The sequence below is a fragment of the Anolis sagrei genome, chromosome 2, assembly GCF_037176765.1.
Source record: "Anolis sagrei isolate rAnoSag1 chromosome 2, rAnoSag1.mat, whole genome shotgun sequence".
Lineage (NCBI taxonomy): Eukaryota > Metazoa > Chordata > Lepidosauria > Squamata > Dactyloidae > Anolis > Anolis sagrei.
In genome coordinates this window covers 11655476-11680034 of record NC_090022.1, presented here as the reverse complement: position 1 = coordinate 11680034, position 24559 = coordinate 11655476, and the positions used below count along the sequence as shown (strand labels likewise).

The 24559-nt window shown below is 43.2% G+C and overlaps 1 protein-coding gene across 4 annotated transcripts in view; it reads left to right on the top strand.

Moving 5' to 3' along the window:
• The window catches only part of LOC132765760 (zinc finger protein 665-like), a 255289-nt gene that overhangs the window by 209498 nt on the left and 21232 nt on the right, over positions 1-24559 (top strand). Inside the window, exons 1-7 of one of the 4 annotated variants that reach the window (XM_067465167.1) lie at positions 1690-1786; positions 3943-4443; positions 5897-6023; positions 7607-7674; positions 9924-10050; positions 10655-11891; positions 12060-12388. In XM_067465167.1, the coding sequence (XP_067321268.1) occupies positions 3961-4443; positions 5897-6023; positions 7607-7674; positions 9924-10050; positions 10655-11891; positions 12060-12388 (2371 nt within the window). In that variant the 5' untranslated portion in view covers positions 1690-1786; positions 3943-3960. Of the gene's footprint in view, positions 1-1689; positions 1841-3942; positions 4444-5896; positions 6024-7606; positions 7675-9923; positions 10051-10654; positions 13083-24559 lie in introns of those variants that run through there. The other 3 variants (XM_067465164.1, XM_067465163.1, XM_067465165.1) reach the window with 3 other exon arrangements.

The window sequence follows — 24559 nt, the reverse complement described above, 5'->3', positions numbered from 1 at the left end:
ATGGTCCATGAGGTCTCTTCCAACTCTTTGGTTTTTCACTTATCACGGGTGGTCCTGGAACGTAACCCCTGGGATAAGTGAGGGAACAATAATAATAATAATAATAATAATAATAATAATAATAATAATCCTTTATTTATACCCCACTACCATCTCCCGGAAGACTTGGTGCGGCTTACAAGAGGCCGAGGCCAAATACATCAGTAAAAACAACACAGCAATACAGACAATAAATAACTCATGAACAAAGCAATAAACTGAAGGGTACCCCTTTAGTTGGGCACCCCAAGGCGGGCGACAGAAGGCAAGCAGTCTCCGTAGGTGAAGCCAAAATCTCTTTATTTCAAGTGTGGCCACACAGGGAGAAACAGCAAAGACAGACCAGTGTCTTCAAAGAAAGCTGTCTCTAACATTTGGATCTTTCAGTCTCCTTATATACATGTCTTTTCGCTGTGTCATGGGCACACACCTCTCTTATCGGATCAACCATTCAAAAACATGTTTTTCTCATATTTTGCCACTTCAGTGTCTCTCACTGATAACCCTCTACAAACTACGTAAACACACACATTATTGTTACAGATAAGCATTTTGGGTGTTAACCCACCCTGGGTACTCCCTGGGCGTACTTGACAATAGAGCATCTTGTGTCTTCCAGATACATTATCTCCCCTTAGCTTTTGGTCTTCTGCAGGCCAGAGGAAAGGGACAAGCCTCTCTTTAGGTTTGCATTTCAACATTTCAGCATTTCTAAGTTCTGTTAACCCTTTCAAACAATAACAGTAACATCACGACGCATTAAAAACCTATGGCAGCGCCAAATGTAATAATTAAAATTTTAAAATACTGGCCATGACAAGGTGACATATAACTAGGATGGGTATTTGGAGAGAAATGGAGCGAGCAGACAATCCTAGATTATTAGTAAAGTGCGATTAGGGACATGTTGCTTAGGGTCCCTTATTCTGGGAAGGCACACTGGAACAACTGTTGTAGTAGAGTCCTTTGCCAATGCTGCAACTGGTAGTAGGAGTGGTAGAGGAGGGAAAAGAGGCTGTAAACACTGTAAAGGATCAAGGCATTGACATCTTTGGCCCATCCCCTTTTCGGATATCAGCCAGCATGCCAATACTTTAAATCAAGAAACACCTTCCTAAGACCTACAGAGATACTTGCAGGAACACCTCAGCAAGTGAGAGTCCAAAAGTGGCAGGCTAAAACCCAGAACCTCAATCAGTGCCTGATACCCAACTTGGAAGGCGCTGAACAGACTGCGTGCTGGCACCACGAGATGCAGAGCCAACCTCAAGAAATGGGGCCAGAGAGTGGAGTTTGTAACATGTGGAGTGTGGAAAAGAGCAAACTACAGACCACTTACTACAATGTGGTCTGAGCCCTGCCACAAGCACAATGGAGGACGTACTTAAAGCAACACCAGAGGCATTCCAAGTGGCCAAATAGTGGTCAAAGGACATTGAGTATAATGCCAAGTTTTGGTAAACATTGTGTTTTTCTTATAAGTCAGAGCACAGTCCAGGTATCTGGGTGTGTTGCAATGCTCCAGTGGGATTCCTCCCCAGGTCATGCTCAGAGCCGGAGATGCTTGCACATGCTTGCGCTATAGATACACGCTTAGCTCAGTCTAGGAAGGGTTAAGGGGAGGGAGTGGGATTGCTAGAGAAGGCAGGAAGCCTGTAAGGGAGGAGGCCAGTCCTCCAGAGCCAAGGAGCCCACCCGCTTCCTTCCCCACTGGTGCCTGGCCTGCCTTCCTCTCCTCCAGGCCCAGGTGAGTCCCTTCTCCATAGGCTTGCATCCTTTTGCAGAAAGGCCCTTGCAGTGGGTGAGGTTCCCCTTTGTATTGGTTTCCCCTTATGAATGGGTTCAGGATGCATAGGTGTGAAAGGAGGCCTTTGACACACTGGAGCTGGCAGGGGCCAACTTTGGCCCTCCAGGTGTTTTGGACTCCAACTCCCACAATTCCTAACAGCCGGTAGGCTGTTAGGAATTGTGGGAGTTGGAGTCCAAAATACCTGGAGGGCCAAAGTTGGCCCATGTCTGAGATGGATAATTTATATTTACTAGAGTCAAGTAAATTGAAACAAATAATAATAATAATACTCTGGCACAAGCCAGTCAAGGTGTTGCCAGAGGTGATCGGCACACTGGGTGCAGCGCCTAAAGACCTTGGCCTGCACTTAACAACAGTCAGCGCTGCCAAAATTACCATCTGTCAGCTGCAAAAGGCCACCCTATTCGGATCTGCACGCATTATTCATCGATATATCACACAGTCCTAGACACTTGGGAAGTGTCCGACGTGTGATCAAATACAAAAGCCAGCATAGTGATCTTGTTTGTTGTGTACTAATCTTGTTGTGTATCTAATAATAATAATAATAATAATAATAATAATAATAATAATAAAATTTATTTGTACCCCACCCTATCTCCCCATTTGGACTCAGGGCGGCTTCCAACATACAGTAGTAACAGACAATGCCTATGTAAACAAAAAAATCATAAAAAATTGAAACAAAAGCCAATACTAAACATTGCACAATATGTTAAAATAAACAATGGTATTAAATAATTATCACTGAAAGCAATTGAAAAAATAGCCGGGGAAAAGTGTCATATCAGTTCCCTTTCGCCTTCTCTCAGGCTTCTCCTGTTGACGCAGCCTAGAATGACATTGGCCTTTTCAGCTGCAGCGTCACACTGCTGACTTGTGTTCAGCTCGGAGGTCAACTAAGACTCCTTTCATAGAATGCTAGAGTTGGAAGAGATCTCTAAAGGCCATCTGGTCCAACCATCTTCATTCTGCCTTCATGCAGGGAAAGCACAATCAAAGCACCCTGGACAGATGGCCACCCGGCCTTAATAATATTAATATTAATATTACTAGAAGAGTTGGAAGGGACTTCTAAAGGCCATCTAGTCCAAGGACCTTCTGCCTTTATGCAAGTAATGCACAATCAAAGCATCCCTGACAGATGGCCATCCAGCCTTAATAATATTAATATTGTTATTGTTATTGTTATTATTAATATTAATATTAATAATAATAGAAGAGTTGGAAGGGACTTCTAAAGGCCATTTAGTCTAAGGACCTTCTTGGACTAAATGGCACAATCAAAGTACCCCCAACAGATGGCAATCCAGCCTTATTAATATTAATATTAATATTAATCACAGAATTGCAAGGGACCTTTAAAGACCATCTAGTCCAACCCCCTTCATTCTGCCTTCATGCAGGGAAAGCACAATCAAAGCGCCTTCAACAGATGGCCATCCAGCCTTCTTAATAATAATAATAATAATAATAATAATAATATAATAATAATAGAGTTGGAAGGGACCTTTAAAGGCCATCTAGTCCAACCCCCTTCATTCTGCCTTCATGCAGGGAAAGCACAATCAAAACGCCTTCAACAGATGGCCATCCAGCCTTCTTAATAATAATAATAATAATAATAAATAAATAAATAATAATAATAGAGTGGGAAGGGACCTCTAAAGACCATCTAGTCCAACCCCCTTCATTCTGCCTTCATGCAGGAAAAGCACAATCAAAGCAACCCTAAAAGATGGCCAATCCAGCATTCATAATAATATTAGTATTAATAATAGAGTGGGAAGGGACCTCTAAAGGACATCTAGTCCAACCCCCTTCATTCTGCCTTCATACAGGGAAAGCACAATCAAAGCACTCCCAAAAGATGGCCATCCAGCCTTCATAATTTTAATAGTAATATTAATAATAATATTAATAATAGAGTAGGAAGGGGCCTCTAAAGACCATGTAGTCCAAGAACCTTCTTGCTTCATGCCAACTCTCCACTCCATTTTGCTCATTCATCTGCCTTTCCTTTAGTTGTTTGCTGAAATCTACCACAATTTGTTGTCGTCAATCCCTAATTCGGAAACGTCTTTGTTTTGCAGAGTTTTGGAGTACACCCTATGCTGGAGTTATTTGCTCTGAGACAGAAGAGGACGGACGAGTACTTTGCATCCCATAGTCTATTTCGAAAGATGGACGACCCTGGCTCAGCCAGATGTGAAGCAGGAGGAGGCTCCGATGCCATGACCACTGAAGGCAGTGGGACAGTATGTGAAAGAACTACGGAGATATTCCAGAGTGTGGACATGGCCAGCTCGGACATCCAGCGTCAGAGATTCAGGCAGTTCCCCTATCAGGTGGGCAAGGGTCCTCAAGAGATCTGCAGGGGCCTCCATGCTCTGTGCCAACAGTGGCTGAAGCCAAAAGAACGGAGTAAACAGCAAATGGTGGACCTGGTGATCCTGGAGCAGTTCCTAAGCATCCTGCCCCCAGGTATGGCATCCTGGATTAGGGAATGTGGGGCAGACACCTGTTCCCAGGCGGTGGCCTTGGCGGAAGGGTTCCTCCTGAGTCAGGCAGAGGACAAGAAGCTGGAAGGACAGGTGAGAGCATTGCCTTTTTCTGTCTCCAAAACTGAACTAACTTCATTGATTGGATGTACTCTATACCCTGCCTTTCTTCCAGGATGGCATCCAGTGAATGGAAATAAGCAAATTATGGACCCTCTGCCCCATTCCCCAGTTTATCTGCTCCTATTGCTGCCACCTGAATATCCGTTGCCAACTCTGTTGCTCTGATATGAGGAGCATGGACCATGTTTCAAAGAGGAATAGCCATCTCAGAAACCTCTTTAAATGATTATTCAATAATAATAATAATAATAATAATAATAATAATAATAATAATACAAAGTATGGATTGTCGATGTTGCAATCCCAGGTGACAGCAGGATTGAAGAGAAACAACTGGAAAAGCTGACACGATATGAGGATTTAAAGATCGAACTGCAAAAACTCTGGCACAAGCCAGTCAAGGTGGTCCCAGTGGTGATCGGCACACTGGGTGCAGTGCCTAAAGACCTTGGCCTGCACTTAAACACAATCGGCACTGACAAAATTACCACCTGGCAGCTGCAAAAGGCCACCCTATTCGGATCTGGAAAGGAAGGAAAGGATAATTTATGATTACTGGAAACGAGTAAATTGAAACGAATGTCAAGATAGAAGGCCACCTTACTGGGATATGCATGCATTATTTGCTGATACATCACACAGTCCTAGACTCTTGGGAAGTGTCCGACGTGTGATCCAATACAACAGTCAGCAGAGTGATCTTGTCTGCTGTGGACTCATCTTGTTGTGTTTCAAATAATAATAATAATAATAATAATAATAATAATAATAATAATACCTTTATCTCCCCGCAGGGACTAGGGGCAGCTTACAATGTGCTAAGACAAAGCATAAAATAAATACACAGTACAATACAATAAAGTAAAAATTATATAAAGGAGCCTCCAGTGGCTCAGTGGGTTAAACCGCTGAGCTGCTGAACTTGTTGACCAAAAGATTGGCAGCCAGCAATTTTTCTTCACTGTCCAAAGAGAGAACAAATGGTAGAATGACAGTTAGAACCGTTGGCCTCAGCAGCCGATTGGCTGAGTGTACCAGGGGCCAGGCTTCTGATTGGCTGCTGCCTCTGGCTCACTGCTGAGGCCAACGATTCTAACTGCCATTCTGCCATTTGTTCTCACTTTGGACAGTGAAGAAATTGCTGGCTGACAACTATCTTAAGGACTGATCATTTTATGGCATGAGGCATATTTAAAAGCTATTTTATTACTCTGTGACTGATGTATTCATTGTTACCTTGTTTGAACCTTTGAACTAAAGTAAAGGTACTGTTTCTTGTTTTACAAGCCTGAGTGACATTTTATTATACAGCAGGATATACCTTGGTTTAAATGCTGTGGTAAAGCTTCTACTTATTCTGCTTATACACATTTACCAACCCTCACATATATATCTTAGTTCCTACTTCTCCTTGCTCTTTCAGGTCAAAGATTTCTATATGGAAGTTCAGTTGGATCTCCCTGTGTCAGAGGAATCGTCATCAGAGATAACCCAGAGCCCTCAATGGAGGGAACTCAAGCAGGAGAGAGACAGGGCTGCCGTCTTGCAGGGTAAGGACTAACCCTCTCTGACATATTCATCTTTGTATTTTACACCTGCATCTGAAAGTATGGAACTCATCCAATGGTGTTCTTCATTAGTGTTATCTTTGCTCTGCTGGAGCCCCCGGTGGTGCAGCGGGTTAAACTGCTGAGCTGCTGAACTTGCTGACCGAAAGTTTGGTGGTTCGAATCTGGGGAGCTGGTTGAGCCTTTGAACTAAAGTAAAGATACTGTTATTTGTTTTACAAGCCTGAGTGGCATTTTATTATACAGCAGGATATACCTTGGTTTAAATACTGTGGTAAAACTTCTACTTATTCTGCTAATACACAAGCCCGAACAACAATTACAAATTGCCAACCTAGCAGTTTGAAAACATGCAAATGTGAGTAGATCAATAGGTACCGTCTTAGTGGGAAGGTAACGGCGCTCCATGCAGTCATGCTGGCCATATGACCTTATAATAATAATAATAAACTTTATTTGTACCCCGCCCCATCTTCCCCGATGGGGACTTGGAGCGGCTTACATGGGGCCAAGTCCGAACAACAATTACAATAAAGAACGACCGAACGCAAACCGGAAACGCAAACAATAAACAACATCATAATTACAAAGATCATATGAATATACAACAATATGAAATTACAATAAACACAAACGCACTTGGAGGTGTCTATGGAGAATGCCAGCTCTTTGGCTAAGAAATGGAGTTGAGCACCACCCCCCAGAGTCGGGCACAACTAGACTTAATGTCAGGGGAAAACCTTTACCTTTAACTTGTTTACTGAGTCCCCTTTGGGGAGATAAAGCGGGGCATAAATTTAATAATAATAATAATAATAATAATAATAATAATAATAATCAGTGGGTTAAAGGAAAGGAGTTATGTCACAACCTCTGAAGATGCCTGCCATAGTTGCAGGCGAAACATCAGGAGAGAATGCTACTAGAACATGGTCATATAGCCCAAGAAACCTACAACAACCCAGTTATCAAGTGTCCCCCAGTGAATTTCATTTCTCAGTGGAAACTAGAACTGAAATGTCCCAACCTCCAGCCCAGCCCCCTAAGCACTTGCCTAAATGCCCTATAGATTTTTCTGGGTTGTAAAGTGCTACTATCTTTAGAGCAGGTTGCTTATTTGTGGATTTCTTTTTAGGATTGTTATTATAGCCTCTAAAACAGTCGTTCCCAACCTGTGGTCCATGAACCACCAGTGGTCTGCAAGAACTAAAATTTGGTCCGTGGGCTCACTGTTACTACATCGTTGCAACAAGAGCAACTTGGTCACCCTCTTATAGTGCTGAGGCTTATTAAATATGATTTTCTGTGGGTGACTACAGTAGATGGCGACTACTGGATGGCATACGTTCAGTATCAGAAACTAGAGCTGATGTGGTTTATCCTATTGAATTTTCTGAATTAGCACCCTAAATAACCAAACTGAATCTAAAATTGACCAAAAACCGATTCGGAACCCATTTGGAACTAATGTTGGTCAAGTGGTCCCTGCTCAAAAAAGGTTGGGAACCCCTGCTCTAAAACAAGCCTGTGTGATCACCTTCCCCTCACTTTTGTCTGTCCTGCAGGGGCTGAAACAACACCATTAAATCCCCAGTCGCTTCCTTCAAATTGCGGTGGAGTGGAACCAATTGAGGTAAGGAAAAGGGTTACTAAAAGGACAAGGCCTTGCCACTTCATCACATTTACCAAATTCCACTGAGTGCTACACTTAAAATGTGCTAAGACACTGTGCTCATCACATTACGTTGGGTTCAAGTGTAGGATAGAACATTCTTTGCATAATTTAAGCAGGGGGGCCAGCATTCTTTTCAAACGTTGCAGGAGGTGGTGGAGAAGTCGACTTTTGGTAATGATCTGTATGTTTGACCAGTTCTGTCATGTGATGGCATCCATTGCTCCCAGGTTTACAATGAAACATTTCCTCAATTTGTGGGAGAAGAAACTGTGGAAGGAGCCAAAAGTACCCTTGTTAGGGAAAGCTTTACCTTTTGCTCACCGAGTTTTTCCTTTGCCAGAAAAAAATCTTTTCTTTTTTTAAATACCCTTTCTGGTCCTTCCCTTCCCTTCCTTCCATGATATTTCTGTGCCTTGTGCTGCATGGGAAAGCTAGAAGAGAAGGATTATTATTATTATTATTATTATTATTATTATTATTATTATTATGCTATGTCTCCATGCTTTGCAGTCCTGGGACTTAAAGTTTCCCAAGGTCCATACCCTTCTCTGTATTTACTGCATTTACTGTATGGAATGAATGCTCTTGGACCACACTTTAAATACCATAGCTTCATACTATGTCAGTGTTTCTCAACCTGGGGGTCGGGACCCCTGGAGGGGTCACCAGGGGGTTCCAGAGGGGGCACCAAAGACCATCAGAAAACACAGTATTTTCTGTTGGTCATGGGGGTTCTGTGTGGGAAGCTTGGCCCAATTATATCATTGGTGGGGTTCAGAATGCTTTTGATTGTAAGTGAACTATAAATCCCAGCAACTACAACCCCCAAATGTCAAGGTCTATTTTCCCCAAACTCCATCAGTGTTCACATTTAGCATACTGAGTATTCGTGCCAAGTTTGGTCCAGATCCATCATTGTTTGAGTCCATAGTGCTCTCTGTAGGTGAACTACAAGTCCCAAACTCAATGTCAATGCCACCAAACCCTTCCAGTGTTTTCTGTTGGTCGTGGGCATTCTGTGTGCCAAGTTTGGTTCAATTTCATCGTTGGTGGAGTTCAGAATACTCTTTGATTGTAGGTGAACCATAAATCCCAACAACCACAACTCCCAAATTATGTTTCATAACAGGAGCAAAATAATGTTGTGGTTGGGGGTCACCACAACATGAGGAAAGTTGAGAAACACTGTACTATGTGGTCTGGGAGTTATAGTTTCCCAAGGTTCATACCATTCTCTTAGTGCATTTACAGTATGGAATACATGCCCTTGCTCCCCGCTTTAACTGCCATGGCTCCAGGTGATGGGGTCCTCCTGGGAGTTATAGTTTCCCAGGATCCATAACCTTCTCTTGGTGTATCTACACTGTGGAATGAATGCAGTTGGACGTTGCTTTAAATGCCATGTCTCCTTGAGATGGCCTTGGGAATTGCAGTTTCCCAAGGTCCATGAACTTTGTCTGGGTGCATCTACACTGTGAAATGAATGCATCTGGACCTTACTTTAAATACCATAGCTCCATACTATTCAGTCCTGGCAGTTATAGTTTTCCAAGGTCCATACCCTTCTCTGTAAGGCAGGAGAGAGAGGGAAATAGAGTGCATCACTGCTCCCCCCCCAATGCCCTGATTCTAGAATTGAAGACACATAACATCTGATACTTATTTATTATTATTTATTTATTTACTATACTTGTATACTGCCTTTCTCAACCTTATCGGCGACTCAAGGCGGTTTACAAATCAGTACACATAACAACAAAATACAAATTAAACATTAAAACATTATAAAACCACAATAGAAGCAATAAAAGCAATAAAAACCAACATCATTTCAAAGAGAGGAGGTTGCTTTTCCCTCAAAGAACACGGGGTAGGGATGGTGGGCGGTGCCTAGTAATTACAGTGTGATGACAAATCTACTGAAAGAATGCTGAGTACAACTGAGTAACACGGATACATTTAACAGTGTGATGAAGGTAGGGAAATCATCCGTTTCATTTCAAAACTGAGTGTCATTGAGCTCTACTCTACCAAACACTTCCCTGCTTCAATGTGATGAAGTCCAAAGTGTTGTGTCTTTAGTTCCAGGTTCCTGATGGCACGAGCTGAAAATCTTGTTTCATTTCGCTTTGGATTTTTCAAAGCCTCTTGCACTTAGTTTTTTGGTGGCATTTCTGTGAGAAGAAAATGTTTTCCTTTTCCTTCAGAGTCCAGTGAGATTTGAGGACGTGGCCATCCATTTCTCCCCTGAGGAATGGGCTTTATTGGATGCTGATCAGAGAGTCCTGCATGCGCAGATCATGGAAGAGACCTGTGGAATAATAGCCTCACTTGGTAAGTTTTCCTTTCTGATAATTATTCCTGGTTATATATCTATATAAATAAAAACGTAATGTTCATTTATGGGATTAACATAACTCAAAAACCACTGGACGAATTGACACCAAATTTGGACACAATGCACCTATCAGGCGAATGAGTGACCATCACTCAAAAACACACACACACACACACAAAAGAAGTGGTAAGGACTTAAAAACATAAAAAAGCAAAAAGATGTTACAGCACATGCACAAAAGTGACAGCCATGGAAGGAGGGAGGGAGGGAGGGAGGAAGGATTGAAGGAAGGAAGGAAGGAAGGAAGGAAGGAAGGAAGGAAGGAAGGAAGGAAGGAAGGAAGGAAGGGAAGGAAGACATAGGGAAGGATGGAGAGAAGAAGGGTGGAAGGAGGGAAATAGGGAAGGAAGGAGAGAGAGAAGGAAGAAGGGAAAGAGGAAGGGACAGAAAAAGGGGGCAGGAAGGAACCTCTGAGGATGCTTGCCATAGATGCAGGCAAGACATCAGGAGAGAATGCCTCTAGAACATGGCCATATAGCTCTTCTAGGGTTGCTCCTTCAGCACTGAAGAATGATTAATTTCTATTCTCCTTCTTCCCAGCAGATAACTGGAGTGAGAGCTTTGTCTGCACCAAGTGTGGGAAGTGCTTTCGGCACGAATGGGAACTGATCAGACACCAGCAAGCCCACCTAGAAGAGGAAAATTCCACCAGTGAGAAAGCCTTCAAGTGCGACACATGTGGGAAAGGATTTGCCACAAATACGGCCCTTGTGCTTCACAAGAAACTTTGTGCTGGAAAAAATGGTGACGCCTTTGGTTCTGATTCCAAATTATCCCATTTAAGCCATCAGACAGACACAAAAGGAAAGAAAACACACAAATGCCAGGAGTGTGGGAAATACTTCGCTGGCAGGACAATATTGTTGGTTCACCAGAGAGTCCACACAGGAGAGAAACCGTTCAAATGCCCGGAGTGTGGGAAATGTTTTTCTGCGAGTTCAAACCTTGTTACGCACCAGAGGCTCCACACGGGAGAGAAACCGTACAGGTGCCGGGAGTGCGGGAAATGCTGCACTCGGAAGTCAGAACTGGTAATCCACGAAAGGGTCCACACCGGAGAGAAGCCGTTCAAGTGCCAGGAGTGTGGGAAATGCTTCTCTCAAAACTCAACCCTTGCGACGCACTGGAGGGTCCACACGGAAGAAAAACCTTACAAATGCCAGGAATGCGGCAAATGGTTCGCTCACAAGTCGTCGCTTCTGGTCCACCAAAGAATCCACACAGGAGAGAAACCCTACAAATGCAAGGAATGTGGGAAAAGCTTTGTCCATAGTTCACATCTCGTGACCCATCAGACGCTCCACACAGGTGAGAAACCCTACAAATGCCAAGAGTGTGGGAAATGCTTTGCTCACACGTCGCACCTTGTGACCCACCAGACCCTCCACACTGGAGAAAAACCATATGAATGCCTGGAATGTGGGAAGTGTTTCGCAACAAATTCAAGCCTGGGTAGTCACATTAGAGTCCACACAGGAGAGAAACCATACAAATGCCAGGACTGTGGGAAAACCTTTGCATACAGTTCACACCTTATGACCCACCAGACACTCCACACAGGAGAGAAACCGTACAAGTGCCTGGAGTGTGGGAAAAGCTTTTCGACAAACTCAAGCCTTGTGAGCCACCAGAGAGTCCACACAAGAGAAAAACCCTACAAGTGCCAGGAGTGTGGGAAATGTTTCTCTACCAGTTCAAACCTTGGAACTCATCACCGACTCCACACAGGAGAGAAACCATACAGATGCCAGGAGTGTGGGAAATGTTGCACTCGGAAGTCAGAACTTGTAGTCCATCAGAGAGTCCACACAGGAGAGAAACCGTATACATGCCAGGAGTGTGGGAAGAGCTTCTCTCAAAATTCAACCCTTGTAGCCCACTGGAGAGTCCACACGACAGAGAAACCCCACAAATGCCAGACGTGTGGCAAATGTTTTGCTCGGAGCTCGTACCTTGTGAAGCACAAAAGACTCCACTCTGGAGAGAAACCATACAAATGCCAGGAGTGTGAGAAATGTTTCGCTCACAGTTCACACCTTGTGACCCACCAGACCCTCCACACCGGATTAAAACCCTATAAATGCCAGGAGTGCGGGAAATCTTTTTCCGGGAACGCCCAACTTGTGGTTCACCAGAGAGTCCACACGGGTGAGAAACCATATGGGTGCCAGGAGTGTGGGAAATCTTTTTCTACCAGTTCAAACCTAGTGAGCCACCGAAGACTTCACACCGGAGAGAAACCATACGAATGCCAGGAGTGTGGAAAATGCTTTTCATGGAATATCCAACTTGTGAACCATCAAAAAGACCACACAGAAATGGGAGAAAAAAATGTCCAGATTTGTTTGTCAGGAAAGGAAACTCAGTAACATACTATTTGAGAAAAGTATGTTACTGAGTTTCAGACTATTAAATCGTATTAACGAGCATGTTGTTTTGTGCAGTTGAAAGAGTAGATATTACTTTGAAATGAGGGATTCTTGGACCTTGAAGATCATGTTTTACGGTTTAGATGACACAGGACTTCATCACATTGAAGCAGGGAAGTGTTTGGTAGAGTAGAGCTCAGTCATACTCAGTTTTGAAATGAAATGGATGATTTCCCTACCTTCATCACACTGTTACATGTATCCGTGTTACTCAGTTGTACTCAGCATTGTTTCAATTGATTTTGCCATCATACTGTAATTGCTAGGCACCGGCCACCATCCCAGTGTTTCTTGTTGGGGAAAAAAAACTCCTCTCTTTGAAATATCAGCTATTACGTGTCTTCAATTTCGAAAGCAGGGAGGAAGGGAGGAAAGTGGCGATGCACTCTCTCTCTCGGCTGCCCCACAGAGAAGGGATCTACCTTGGAAAACTATAACTCCCAGGACTGCATATTATGGAGCTATGATATAAACTGTCAGTTGGAATTTTGTTTCGCACCCCAAATGTATGCTTTTAGAAATAAAGCCTTCCCACTATGTTCGTTAGGTAATTTCTTCGTCATAAAGCTACAGATAGCTGTTTTAAGGTGATCTGTTGTACATTGTGCAAGACAGAAGTTTAAATCAAGAGAGAGACTTCTTAAGGGAGGCAAAGATTTCAATTGGTTTGCTTCGATGCAACTCAGTGACAGATTTAATGAATAGCAATGGAGGTGGGAGGCAGGCATTTGTTGTATTTAGAGATGCATAAAGATGATGAACATGGAATTTTGAAAGTGTGTAAATGATTTTAGAAACTAGAGGCAGAAGATGGACCTGTGTTTGTGATACAGTGGGCTCTAAATGTTGGACTTGATGTTCAAATGAAGGTATGAGAAAAATATGTTCCAAAGATATAAAATGTACTTTGTGCTGTCTTTGTGTATAAGATAATGTATAGCTGACAACTTACCCTTAATAGATTGGTGAAAATTTCAGTGAATGGGTTGCTGTGAGTTTTCCGGGCTGTATGGCCATGTTCAAGAAGCATTCTCTCCTGACACTTTGACCACATCTATGGCAGGCATCCTCAGAGGTTGTGAGGTGTGTCGGAAACTAGGCAAGTGGGGTTTATATATCAGTGGAATGATGTCCAGGATGGGAGAAAGAACTCTTGTCTGCTTGAGGCAAGTGTGAATGTTGCAATTTGCTATTGAATAGCCTTGCAGCTTCGAAGCCTGGCTGCTTCCTGCCTGGGGGAATCCTTTTTTTTTGGGAAGAGTTTGGGAAACAAGTCAGCTATAGCAGAGCACTTGATGAACCAACCTGGACACAGAATATTATTTGAGAACACAGAAATACTGGACCACTCTGTCAACCATCATCTCAGACTACACAAAGAAGTCATCAATTAACATTTAATGTCCTTGCAATTTCAAAGCCTGGCTCGTTGCTGCCTGGAGGGATCCTTTATTGATCACCTTGTGCACAAACTTTACAAACCTCCCATGAGATGGCAAATGAGCTCATTGTACCCTCATTAATCTTTAAAGGACAACAAAGAATCAACAGAGGATTCCCCCAGGCAGGAACCAGCCAGGCTTTGAAGCTGCAAGGCTATTTAATGCTAATCGAGTTGGCCGATTACAACATTCACACTTGCCTCAAGCAGACAAGAGTATTTTCTCTCACGCGGGATATTATTTCACAGATATATAAACCCCACTTGCCTAGTTTGCAACAGACCTCACAACCTCTGAGGATGACTGCCATAGATACAGGGGAAACGTCAGGAGAGAATGCTTCTTGAACATGGCCAGACAGCCTGGAAACTCACAGCAACCCTGTGAAATCCTTTGAGAACACATTGTCCTTGAATGTTTCAAGCCAAGGATGGGAATTTCCACATAAGGAGGGTTTCTTTTTCCATATGTAAAGGACTGGGTAAGAAAGCAAAAACTTAGTGGTCGAAGAATGCCATGTTAATTCAAAACAATTTGTAATGTTAGCAGAAATATTTCTACTCGGTATTACGGATAGAGAACGGGAGAGTCAACGTTGATGGCTTCTTCAGCAAGAATTGTTTGCTCCTCTTTGGAAATGGACTGAATTACCAGCAGTGGAGACATGGATTCTCACAATTGCTGAGATAGCCCACACTAATCATCTTAAAGTTATGCCAATTTAATTTAAAGCTTGGAAACATCTTTCAAGCAACAAAAAAATCCAACAATGTCATAATCTGCCATTATTATTAATTCTAGAAGGATTATTTAGTTGGATCTGTAAAAGGTAGAATAATAGATTCCTTTTTGATGTATCTATTGTATTTTATATGTCTCTCTTCCCCTGTTTCTCTCTGTGTGTTTTTTTTATTTTCTGCATGCATTCACTGAAATGTAAATTAGATTGTCAGTGTTGTCATCAATAAATAAATACATTGAGGAAAAGAGAGTGGGAGTCTATGTAGCAGAAATGTACGAATGTCAGAAGAATAGAAAAAGTTCTGATCATATATATACATACACATACACACACTTTGTTTATATTCCACTCTATCTCTTCGAGAGGACTCAGAACGGATTACAGAATATATATATATATATATATATATATATATATATATATATATGGCAATTATTCAATGCCATTATACAATTAGCAGCAAAGACAGACAGTACATAGACCAGTGGTTCTCAACTTTCCTAATGCCGCAACTCCTAACCATAACATTATTTTTGTTGCTACTTCACAACTGTCATTTTGCTCCTATTATGAATCATACTGTACTGTTTTATTTACTTGCTGATTTGTTTTTACTGATGTGTTGTTGGGCTTGGCCTCATGTAAGCCGCCCCAAGTCCCCTTGGGGAGATGGTGGCGGGGTATAAATAAAGTATTATTATTATTATTATTATTATTATTATTATTGTAATGTTAATATCTAATATGCAGGATGTCTTTTCATTCACTGGACCAAATTTGGCACAAATACCCGATACGGCCAGATTTTAATACTGCTGGAGTATATTGCGTCCTTTGGGAGTTGTAGTCGCTGGGATTTATAGTTCACCTACAATCAGAGCATTCTGAACTCCCCAATGATGGAATTCAACCAGACTTGGCACACAGAACTCCCATGACCAACAGAAAATACTGGAAGGGTTTGGTGGGCACTGACCTTGAGTTTGGGAGTTGTAGTTCACCTACATCCAGAGAGCTCTGTGGACTCAAACAGTGATGGATCCGGACCATACTATGCCCAAATGTGAACACTGGTGGTGGGCACTGACCTTGAGTTTGGAAGTTGTAGTTCACCTACATCCAGAGAGCGCTGTGGACTCAAACAGTGATGGATCTGGACCAAACTTGGCACGAATACTCAATATGCCCAAATGTGAACACTGGTGGAGTTTGGGGAAAATAGACTTTGACATTGGGAGTTGTAGTTGCTGGGATTTACAGTTCACCCAGAATCAAAGAGCATTCTGAGTTGCTGGGATTTATAGTTCACCTACAATCAAAGAGCATTCTGAACGCCACCAGTAATATAATTGGGCCAAACTTCCTACACAGAACCCCCATGACCAACAGAGGCAAGGCTTCCCTCTTTCATTTCCAGCATCTGGAGGCTGTGCTCGACTCAGCCATGGGGAGGTGCTGTTGCTCCATTTTTCCAGATTGAGGACCCTGTGGCCTATGGATGCCTACTAGATCGAATTACTGGCATGTTTTTTCTGGGGTGCCTTTTACCTCCCCGTCAGGGCAGTACCTATTTATATATTCACATTGCTGTTTTCAAATTGCTAAGTAAGCAGAAGCTAGGCCTGATGGCAGGAGCTCACCCTGACCTGCAGCTTGAACTGCCGACTTTCTGGTCAGCAAGATTTTCTGTAGCCGGCGGTTTAACCTGCTGTGTTAGCTGCGGAAAACAGTGAACATTGTGCAAACCTTGAACTGTGTACAAAAGGCTTTGTAGAGTCAAAAAATCAGCTGATAACCCAAAATGCAGACTGTGCAAGGAAGCTGATGAAACCATGGATCATATCCTCAGCTGTTGCAAGAAAATCGCACAGATGGACTACAAACAAAGACACAACACTGTAGCCCAGATGATTCACTGGAACTTATGTCACAATACCACCTGCCAGCAGTAAAGAATTGGTGGGATCATAAACCCGCAAAGGTTGTGGTAAATGAACATACAATAATACTGTGGGACTTTTGAATCCAGACTGACAAAGCTTTGGAACACAATACACCAGACATCACAATTGTGGAAAAGAAAAAAGTTTGGATTATTGATGTCTCAATTCCAGGTGACAGTCGCATTGAGGAAAAACAACAAGAAAAACTCAGCCGCTATCAAGACCTCAAAATTGAAGTGCAGAGGCTCTGGCATAAACCAGTACAGGTGGTCCCAGTGGTCATTGGTGCATAGGGTGCTGTGCCAAAAGATCTCAGCATTTGGAAACAATAAACATTAACAAAATCACGATCTGTCAATCTGTCTTACTTGGATCTGCATGCATCATTCGAAAATACATCACACAGTCCTAGACGCTTGGGAAGTGTTCGACTTGTGATTTTGTGATACGAAATCCAGCATATCGATCTCATTCGCTGTGACATACTGTGTTCTTGTGTCAGTAAAATAATAATAATAACAATAATAATAATAATAATAATAATAATAATAATAATTTTATTTTTATACCCAGCCTCCATCTTCCTGAAGGGACTTGGGGTGGCTTACATGGGGCCAAGCTCAACAGAACAGTTAAAATACATATTACATTAAAATACATATTAACAAAATAAAAACAAAAGCAATATAATGAAATAAAAACAACAACAAACAATATAAAACATCAGAACCAACAGTCAAAAGGAAAGTTCACTGTCTCTTTGTGGGTAGGTGAATTGGTGTAGAATATTGCTATATAAGAGATCTTCTAACAATCCAAAAATTGTGGCAGACAGTGGAGCTGTTCACCCGTCTCTCTGTGAGAGAGCATCATAGGGAGGAGGGAGCAAGCTTGTTTCCTGCTTCCCTAGAGACTTGGACACGGGACAATGGCTTCAAACTGCAGGAAAGGAGATTCCGCTTGAACACGAGGAAGAACTTCCTGACTATGAGAGCTGTTCAGCAGTGGAATTCTCTGCCTCAGAGTGTGGTGGAGGCTCCTTCTTTGGAGGCTTTGAAACAGAGGTTGGATGGCCATCTGTTGGGGATGCTTTGAATGCAATTTTCCTGCTTCTTGGCAGGGGGTTGGACTGGATGGCCCATGAGGTCTCTTCCAACTCAATGATTGTATGTTTCTATCTGACGTTCTGCTGGCCCCTTTATGTCAGATAAGTGAGACTCTACTGTAGTTACATAGAATCTGTCTGTGTCCAATGTTGTTCTTTGTGTAAAAGATATCCTTTCTCTTACTGGAAAATTGCAATAAAAAGAACCTATGCTTTAAAGTTATTGAAAAGTTATTCATAACATGTAGATAGAGGAAAGTCATGGTTTCCCTGTATTCTGCTTTGATCGGGCATCACCTGGAATAACTTGCCCCAGTTCAAGAGAGTTGTTGACAATCTGGAAGGTGTCCAGAGAAGGGCAACTGAAATGGTCAAAGGTCTGGAGACCATGCCCCATCTGTGGCTGGCATCCTCAGAGGTATCTCTGGACAAAATGCTGCTAAAGCATGGCCATACAGCCCCAAAGCCTGGAAACCACACACCACCACAGAGCAGGCTTGTTTTCTTCTGCCCTGGAGACTAGGACTCAAAGCAATGGGTTCAGATTACAGGAAAGGAGATTCCACTTCAACATTAGGAAGAATTTCCTGATATCAAACCAAATTTGTGTCTCGCCTGTACAGTGGTTCCTCGCTACTTTGCGATTCACTTATCACGGACTCGCTGTTTCGTGGATTTTAAAAAAAACGAATTTAAGTAGCAAGGGAATACCGAGTGAAAGAGAAAGAGAGGCACCTCATCGCCACCTGGGCCTCTAACGAAGGTTCTTCTTCCCTCTTCACCCTCTTTAACTTCCTCTTCATCCTCCTCGTAGCCACCTGGGCCTCTTGCTGCCACTTGGGCCCCACAATTGAAGACACAATGGAGGCATTGCAGGGCCCAAGTGGTGGCAAGAGATCCAGGCGGCGTTGCGGAGGAGGAAGAGAAAGGTAAAGAGGGCGAGGAGGGAAGAAGAACCGCCTCCTTGCCCTCTTAACCTTCCTATTCCTCCTCCTCATCGCTGCATGCGCCTCTTGCCGGTGCTTGTGTCACAAAAATATCATTGCAGGTTTGATAAATGTGGATTTGATAATATGATGTCTGGGAATGGATGGAAGAATGGAAGGATGTATGGAGCTAATAATTTTGGAAACACTAGTAAAAGACCAAGGCCTGCAATGGCTAACTACCTGCTTGCTGGAGTGTAATTAAAACCTGATAATAAGAATTGAAAAGTAAACTCGGATGAGATCTGTGACAATGGTTCTTTCAAGTTAAGGAATGTTTGCAACATTCCTTATGTTAAGCAAGAAGTCAACACAAGTCTTGTGTTTGTCAACACCAATCAAGAAGAGTTAACACCTGGCCAGGAAACTGAGATGGAACCAGGATGGAAGAAGTCTATCCTTCATTTACAACTTTGGGACTAAATCAACAGAATATTCCTATAAAAGACTCAGTCTAATAATGCTGAAACTGTGGCAGACCTGAGGAGTCTGTTCCACCCGCTATGCTCTGCTCCATGGGAAGGAGAGAGATGGTGTATTTGGAGAGTGGCAGATTTGCACAGGAGCAGTCTGGTCACTTTGGGGCTTCTTTCTCAAGGGAAGAGGAAGAAGTATGCTTTAGGAATCTTGGATTTTGTGCAGGGAGTCAGGATCTGCTGTATGGAAAACAGAGATCTGGTCCTTGGCATTGTTCTTAGGGAAGAAGTTATGGTGTTTTGAAGTTATGGTGTTATGGAAGTTATGTAATTATGTATTGGCAGGATGCAGGAAAGCAGAGTCTGACCTAACAGCTGCTTCTCCAAGGAGGGAGAAAATGATATGGTAATATTTGAATGCGTGTACATGTGGTGTGAATGTTGAGTGAAAATGTAATTCCCCTTTGTTTGTTTGTTAACCAATGTAATTGTAAATCCAATGTAGTTGCATAGAATGTATGTCTGTATGTCCAATGAATGTATGTCTAAATGTTTTTCTGTAATCTGATGTACACTCTCACACTGGAAATTGCAATAAAAAGAACCTATCCTTTAAAGTTATTGAAAAGTCATTCATGACACTTGGGCCCTGCGATGGAGGTAGTGGCGGAATTTCACTTATCGTGGGTAGTCCTAGAACATTAACACCCGTGATAGTGAGGGACCACTATATTACCAATCTGCCCCATCAACAAGTTGTCTATCTCAATCACACACCACTAGAACACTCCAGGTTTTTCTTCAACTCTGCCTGGAGCTTCTAGCATAATGTTTTGCGTTGTCGTAAAGATAGTCCCATGCGCTTCATAAAGCGATCCACCCATCCACGGCTGGCCTTAAACACTTGCCTTGGAATACTAAGGGATGCGGCCACCTCACTAGCTTTATTCCTTATTGAATCACTTGTGACGGGTAGACCATTATTCCTTCTTTCCCAAATGAATTTCAGGACTTCTTGGTCTACATCGGGGTGTCTTCCGTTCCGAGGGCCAGTGAATTTCTTTCTTGCCACGGTGGTAGAAAACAATGCTAATTTGTGTCGCCGCCACAAGCGAACGTTGCTCTCTGGTATGTTGAACTGCCTTGCCGCTTGCCTATTCCCATGTGCTTCCGCGTGGAGAATCACTTCCTGTTTGAATCTAGCTTCATAGGAAAGCCTTCGCTTTTTGTCTTCCATCTGGAGAACAAGAGGACACTCTTTCTCATTTGGTTTCTCTATGGAAATTAAGACAAATAAAGACAAACATAACTTAATTTGACACAGTTGTATGCATTGTATATGTATTTTTAGTTAAAGTGTATAATATCACAAAGGACGACCACCTCACCCGTCTCATAGGAAACCTGCTCCAAAGCAGGAGCTTTTTTGTTGAGTTCCAGGGCCAGAGAAGCAGATGGCGGAAACAGAAGAACGGCCTGCCTCAGGGGAGCGTGCTTGCTCCATCCATGTTCAACATCTACACAAATGACCAGCCACTGCCAGAAGGGACAGAGAGCTTCATCTATGCTGATGATCATGCCATTACTGCTCAAGCAGAGAGCTTTGAGACTGTAGAACAGAAGCTCTCCGAAGCTCTAGGTGCCCTTACTGCCTATTACAGGGGAAACCAGCTGATCCCTAACCCATCTAAAACACAGACATGTGCTTTTCATCTCAAGAACAGACAAGCATCCCGAGCTCTGAGGATCACCTGGGAAGGAATCCGACTGGAGCATTGCAGCGCACCCAAATACCTGGGCCGTGCTCTGACCTACAAGAAGCACTGCCTGAATATCAAGCAAAAAGTGGGTGCTAGAAACAATATCATACGAAAGCTGACTGGCACAACCTGGGGATCACAACCAGACACAGTGAAGACATCTGCCCTTGCGCTGTGCTACTCTGCTGCTGAGTATGCATGCCCGGTGTGGAACACATCTCACCACGCTAAAACAGTGGATGTGGCTCTTAATGAGACATGCTGCATTATCACGGGCTGTTTGCGCCCTACACCACTGGAGAAATTTCACTGTTTAGCCGGTATTGCACCACCTGACATCTGCCAGGAAGTAGCAGCCAATAGTGAAAGGACCAAGGCAGAGACATCTCCAGCTCATCCCTTGTTTGGGTAGCAGCCAGCACGTCAACGACTTAATAAATAGTTTTCTAAGATCTACAGAGACACTTGCTGGAACACCTCAGCAAGTGAGAGTCCAAAAGTGGCAGGCTCAAACCCAGAACCTCAATCAGCGGCTGATACCAAATGAGAGACTCCCCCCTGGGCACACAGAAGACTGGGCAACTTGGAAGGCGCTTAACAGACTGCGCTCTGGCACCACGAGATGCAGAGCCAACCTTCAGAAATGGGGCCACAAAGTTGAATCCACGACATGCAAGTGTGGAGAAGAGCAAACTACAGACCACCTGCTGCAATGCAACCTGAGCCCTGCTACATGCACAATGGAGGACCTTCTTGCGGCAACACCAGAGGCACTCCAAGTGGCCAGATACTGGTCAAAGGACATTTAATCAACTACCAAGCTTGCAAATTCTGTTTTGTCTGTTTGTTAAACATTTGTTAAAATTTGTTAAAGAGAGATATTGACTAGCTGGAGGGTGTCTATAGGAAGGCAACTAAAATTATCAAAGGGCTGGAGACCTTGAATCCCTATGAAGAGTGTCTTAAAGAGCTGGGTATGTTTAGCCTGCAGAACAGAAGGTTGAGAGGAGACATGCCATGTATAAATATGTGAAAGGATGCCATAAAGAAGATGGAGCAGGCTTGTTTTCTGCTGGCCTGGAAACTAGGACTCAATGGAGCAATGGGTTCATATTACAGGAAAGGAAATTCCACCTAACATTACGAAAAACTTCCTAACCATATGAGCTGTTCAGCAGTGGAACTCTCGGCCTCAAAGTCTGGTGGAAGCTCCTTCCTTGGAGGCTTTTAGACAGAGGCTGAATGGCCATCTGTTGGGGGTGCTTTGATCGTGCTTTTCCTGCATAGCAGAAGGTTGGATTAGATGGCACATGTGGTCCCTTCCAGCTCTATTATTCTAAGTTCCAGTGATTTCCAAATGCCCACCGTACACTTAAAATATGAGATTTCTCAATGACATCATTTAGAAATAATCCAGGTGGTAAACCTTTCAAAATCACATCTAACAACAATAATAAAACTTTATTTATATCCCGCTACCATCTCCCCAAGGGACTCGGTGCGACTTACATGAGGCCGAGCCCACAATACATCAGCAAAAAACAACAACAACAGTAATACAAAACAATAAAATAAAACTCATAAACAAAAAATAGGCAGTAAACATCGACAATTTTATGGTGGCTAACATTGCTTAGAAGCCCCCGGTGGCACAGTGGGTTAAACCACTGAGCTGCTGAACTTGCTGACCGAAAGGTCAGCGGTCTGAATCCGGAGAGTGGGGTGAGCTCCCACTGTTAGCCCCAGCTTCTGCCAACCTAGCAGTTCAAAAATATGCAAATGTGAGTAGATCAATAGGTACCGCTTCTGTGGGAAGGTAACGACACTCCATGCAGTCATGCCTATGGCCACATGATCTTGGAAGTGTCTATGGACAACGCCGGCTCTTCGGCTTAGAAATGGAGATGAGCACCACCCTCCAGAGTTGGACACGACTAGACTTAATGTCAAGGGGAAACCTTTAACATTGCTTAAACACATAGTTTAATACAAAAAGCATATAAATAAATAACAAAAAATATAGAGGCAAATCTTGCAATGATAAGATAAATATTTAGATAGAGACACGAGCCGTGAAATCTTCAGGCCTCTTGAAGTGCTGGCTGCAAGGTGTTTCTTGCTATCATCAATGGCTTCAAACTACAAGAGAGGAGATTCCATCTGAACATGAGGAAGAACTTCCTGACTGTGAGAGCCGTTCAGCAGTGGAACTCTCTGCCCCGGAGTGTGGTGGAGGCTCCTTCTTTGGAAGCTTTTAAACAGAGGCTGGATGGCCATCTGTCAGGGGTGATTTGAATGCAATATTCCTGCTTCTTGGCAGAATGGGGTTGGACTAGATGGCCCATGAGGTCTCTTCCAACTCTTTGATTCTATGATTCTATGATTCTATGATCAGGGCAAACAGGATCCATGTACAATGTCAATCTGGGTCAGATCAAATCACAGGAATATATACTGATGGTACATCGGCATCAGTCAATAACAAAGATTTATTATTTTTTAAGTCTAAAAAGTTATGTGAATCATGATACTCAGTTCCAAAGAAGCCACTAATGGGCACCACCAAATCACAAAGAGACAATGGCTGTGTCGGGATCAGCCTGGAGTGTCTTACACTACCTTAACCAACTTTACCAGCCTCACTCCCCTCCACCTTACAATAAAGAAGGTAGGCTGGGGAGGAAGGCTGGGTACAGTTGGGGAAAGGAGTGTAAACGATCTTGACAGATTAGAGAGATGGGCCAAAATTAACAAAATGAAGTTCAACAGTGACAAATGCAAGATACTCCACTTTGGCAGGAAAAACGAAATGCAAAGATACAGAATGGGGGACAATGCCTGGCTCGAGAGCAGGACGTGTGAAAAAGATCTTGGAGTCCTTGTGGACAGCAAGCTAAACATGAGCCAACAATGTGATGTGGCGGCAAAAAAACCAATGGGAGCATAGTGTCTAGATCTAGGGAAGTCATGCTACCCCTCTATTCTGCTTTGGTTAGACCACACCTGGAATATTGTGTCCAATTCTGGGCACCACAATTCAAGAGAGATATTGACAAGCTGGAATGTGTTCAGAGGAGGGCGACTAAAATGATAAAAGGTCTGGAGAACAAGCCCTATGAGGAGCGGCTAAAGGAGCTGGGCATGTTTAGCCTGAAGAAGAGAAGGCTGAGAGGGGATATGATAGCCATGTATAAATATGTGAGAGGAAGCCACAGGGAGGAGGGAGCAAGCTTGTTTTCTGCTTCCTTGGAGACTAGGACGCGGAACAATGGCTTCAAACTACAAGAGAGGAGATTCCATCTGAGCATGAGGAAGAACTTCCTGACTGTGAGAGCCGTTCAGCAGTGGAACTCTCTGCCCCGGAGTGTGGTGGAGGCTCCTTCTTTGGAGGCTTTTAAACAGAGGCTGGATGGCCATCTGTCAGGGGTGATTTGAATGCAATATTCCTGCTTCTTGGCAGAATGGGGTTGGACTGGATGGCCCATGAGGTCTCTTCCAACTCTTTGATTCTATGATTCTATGAAATAAGACGTCTGTTTTGTGAAGAAAATTTTAACTGCAGTGAACAGACTGTGGGTACAGTGTTTGCCACTAGGGGGCAGATGAGAGTTAGGGCTGATAT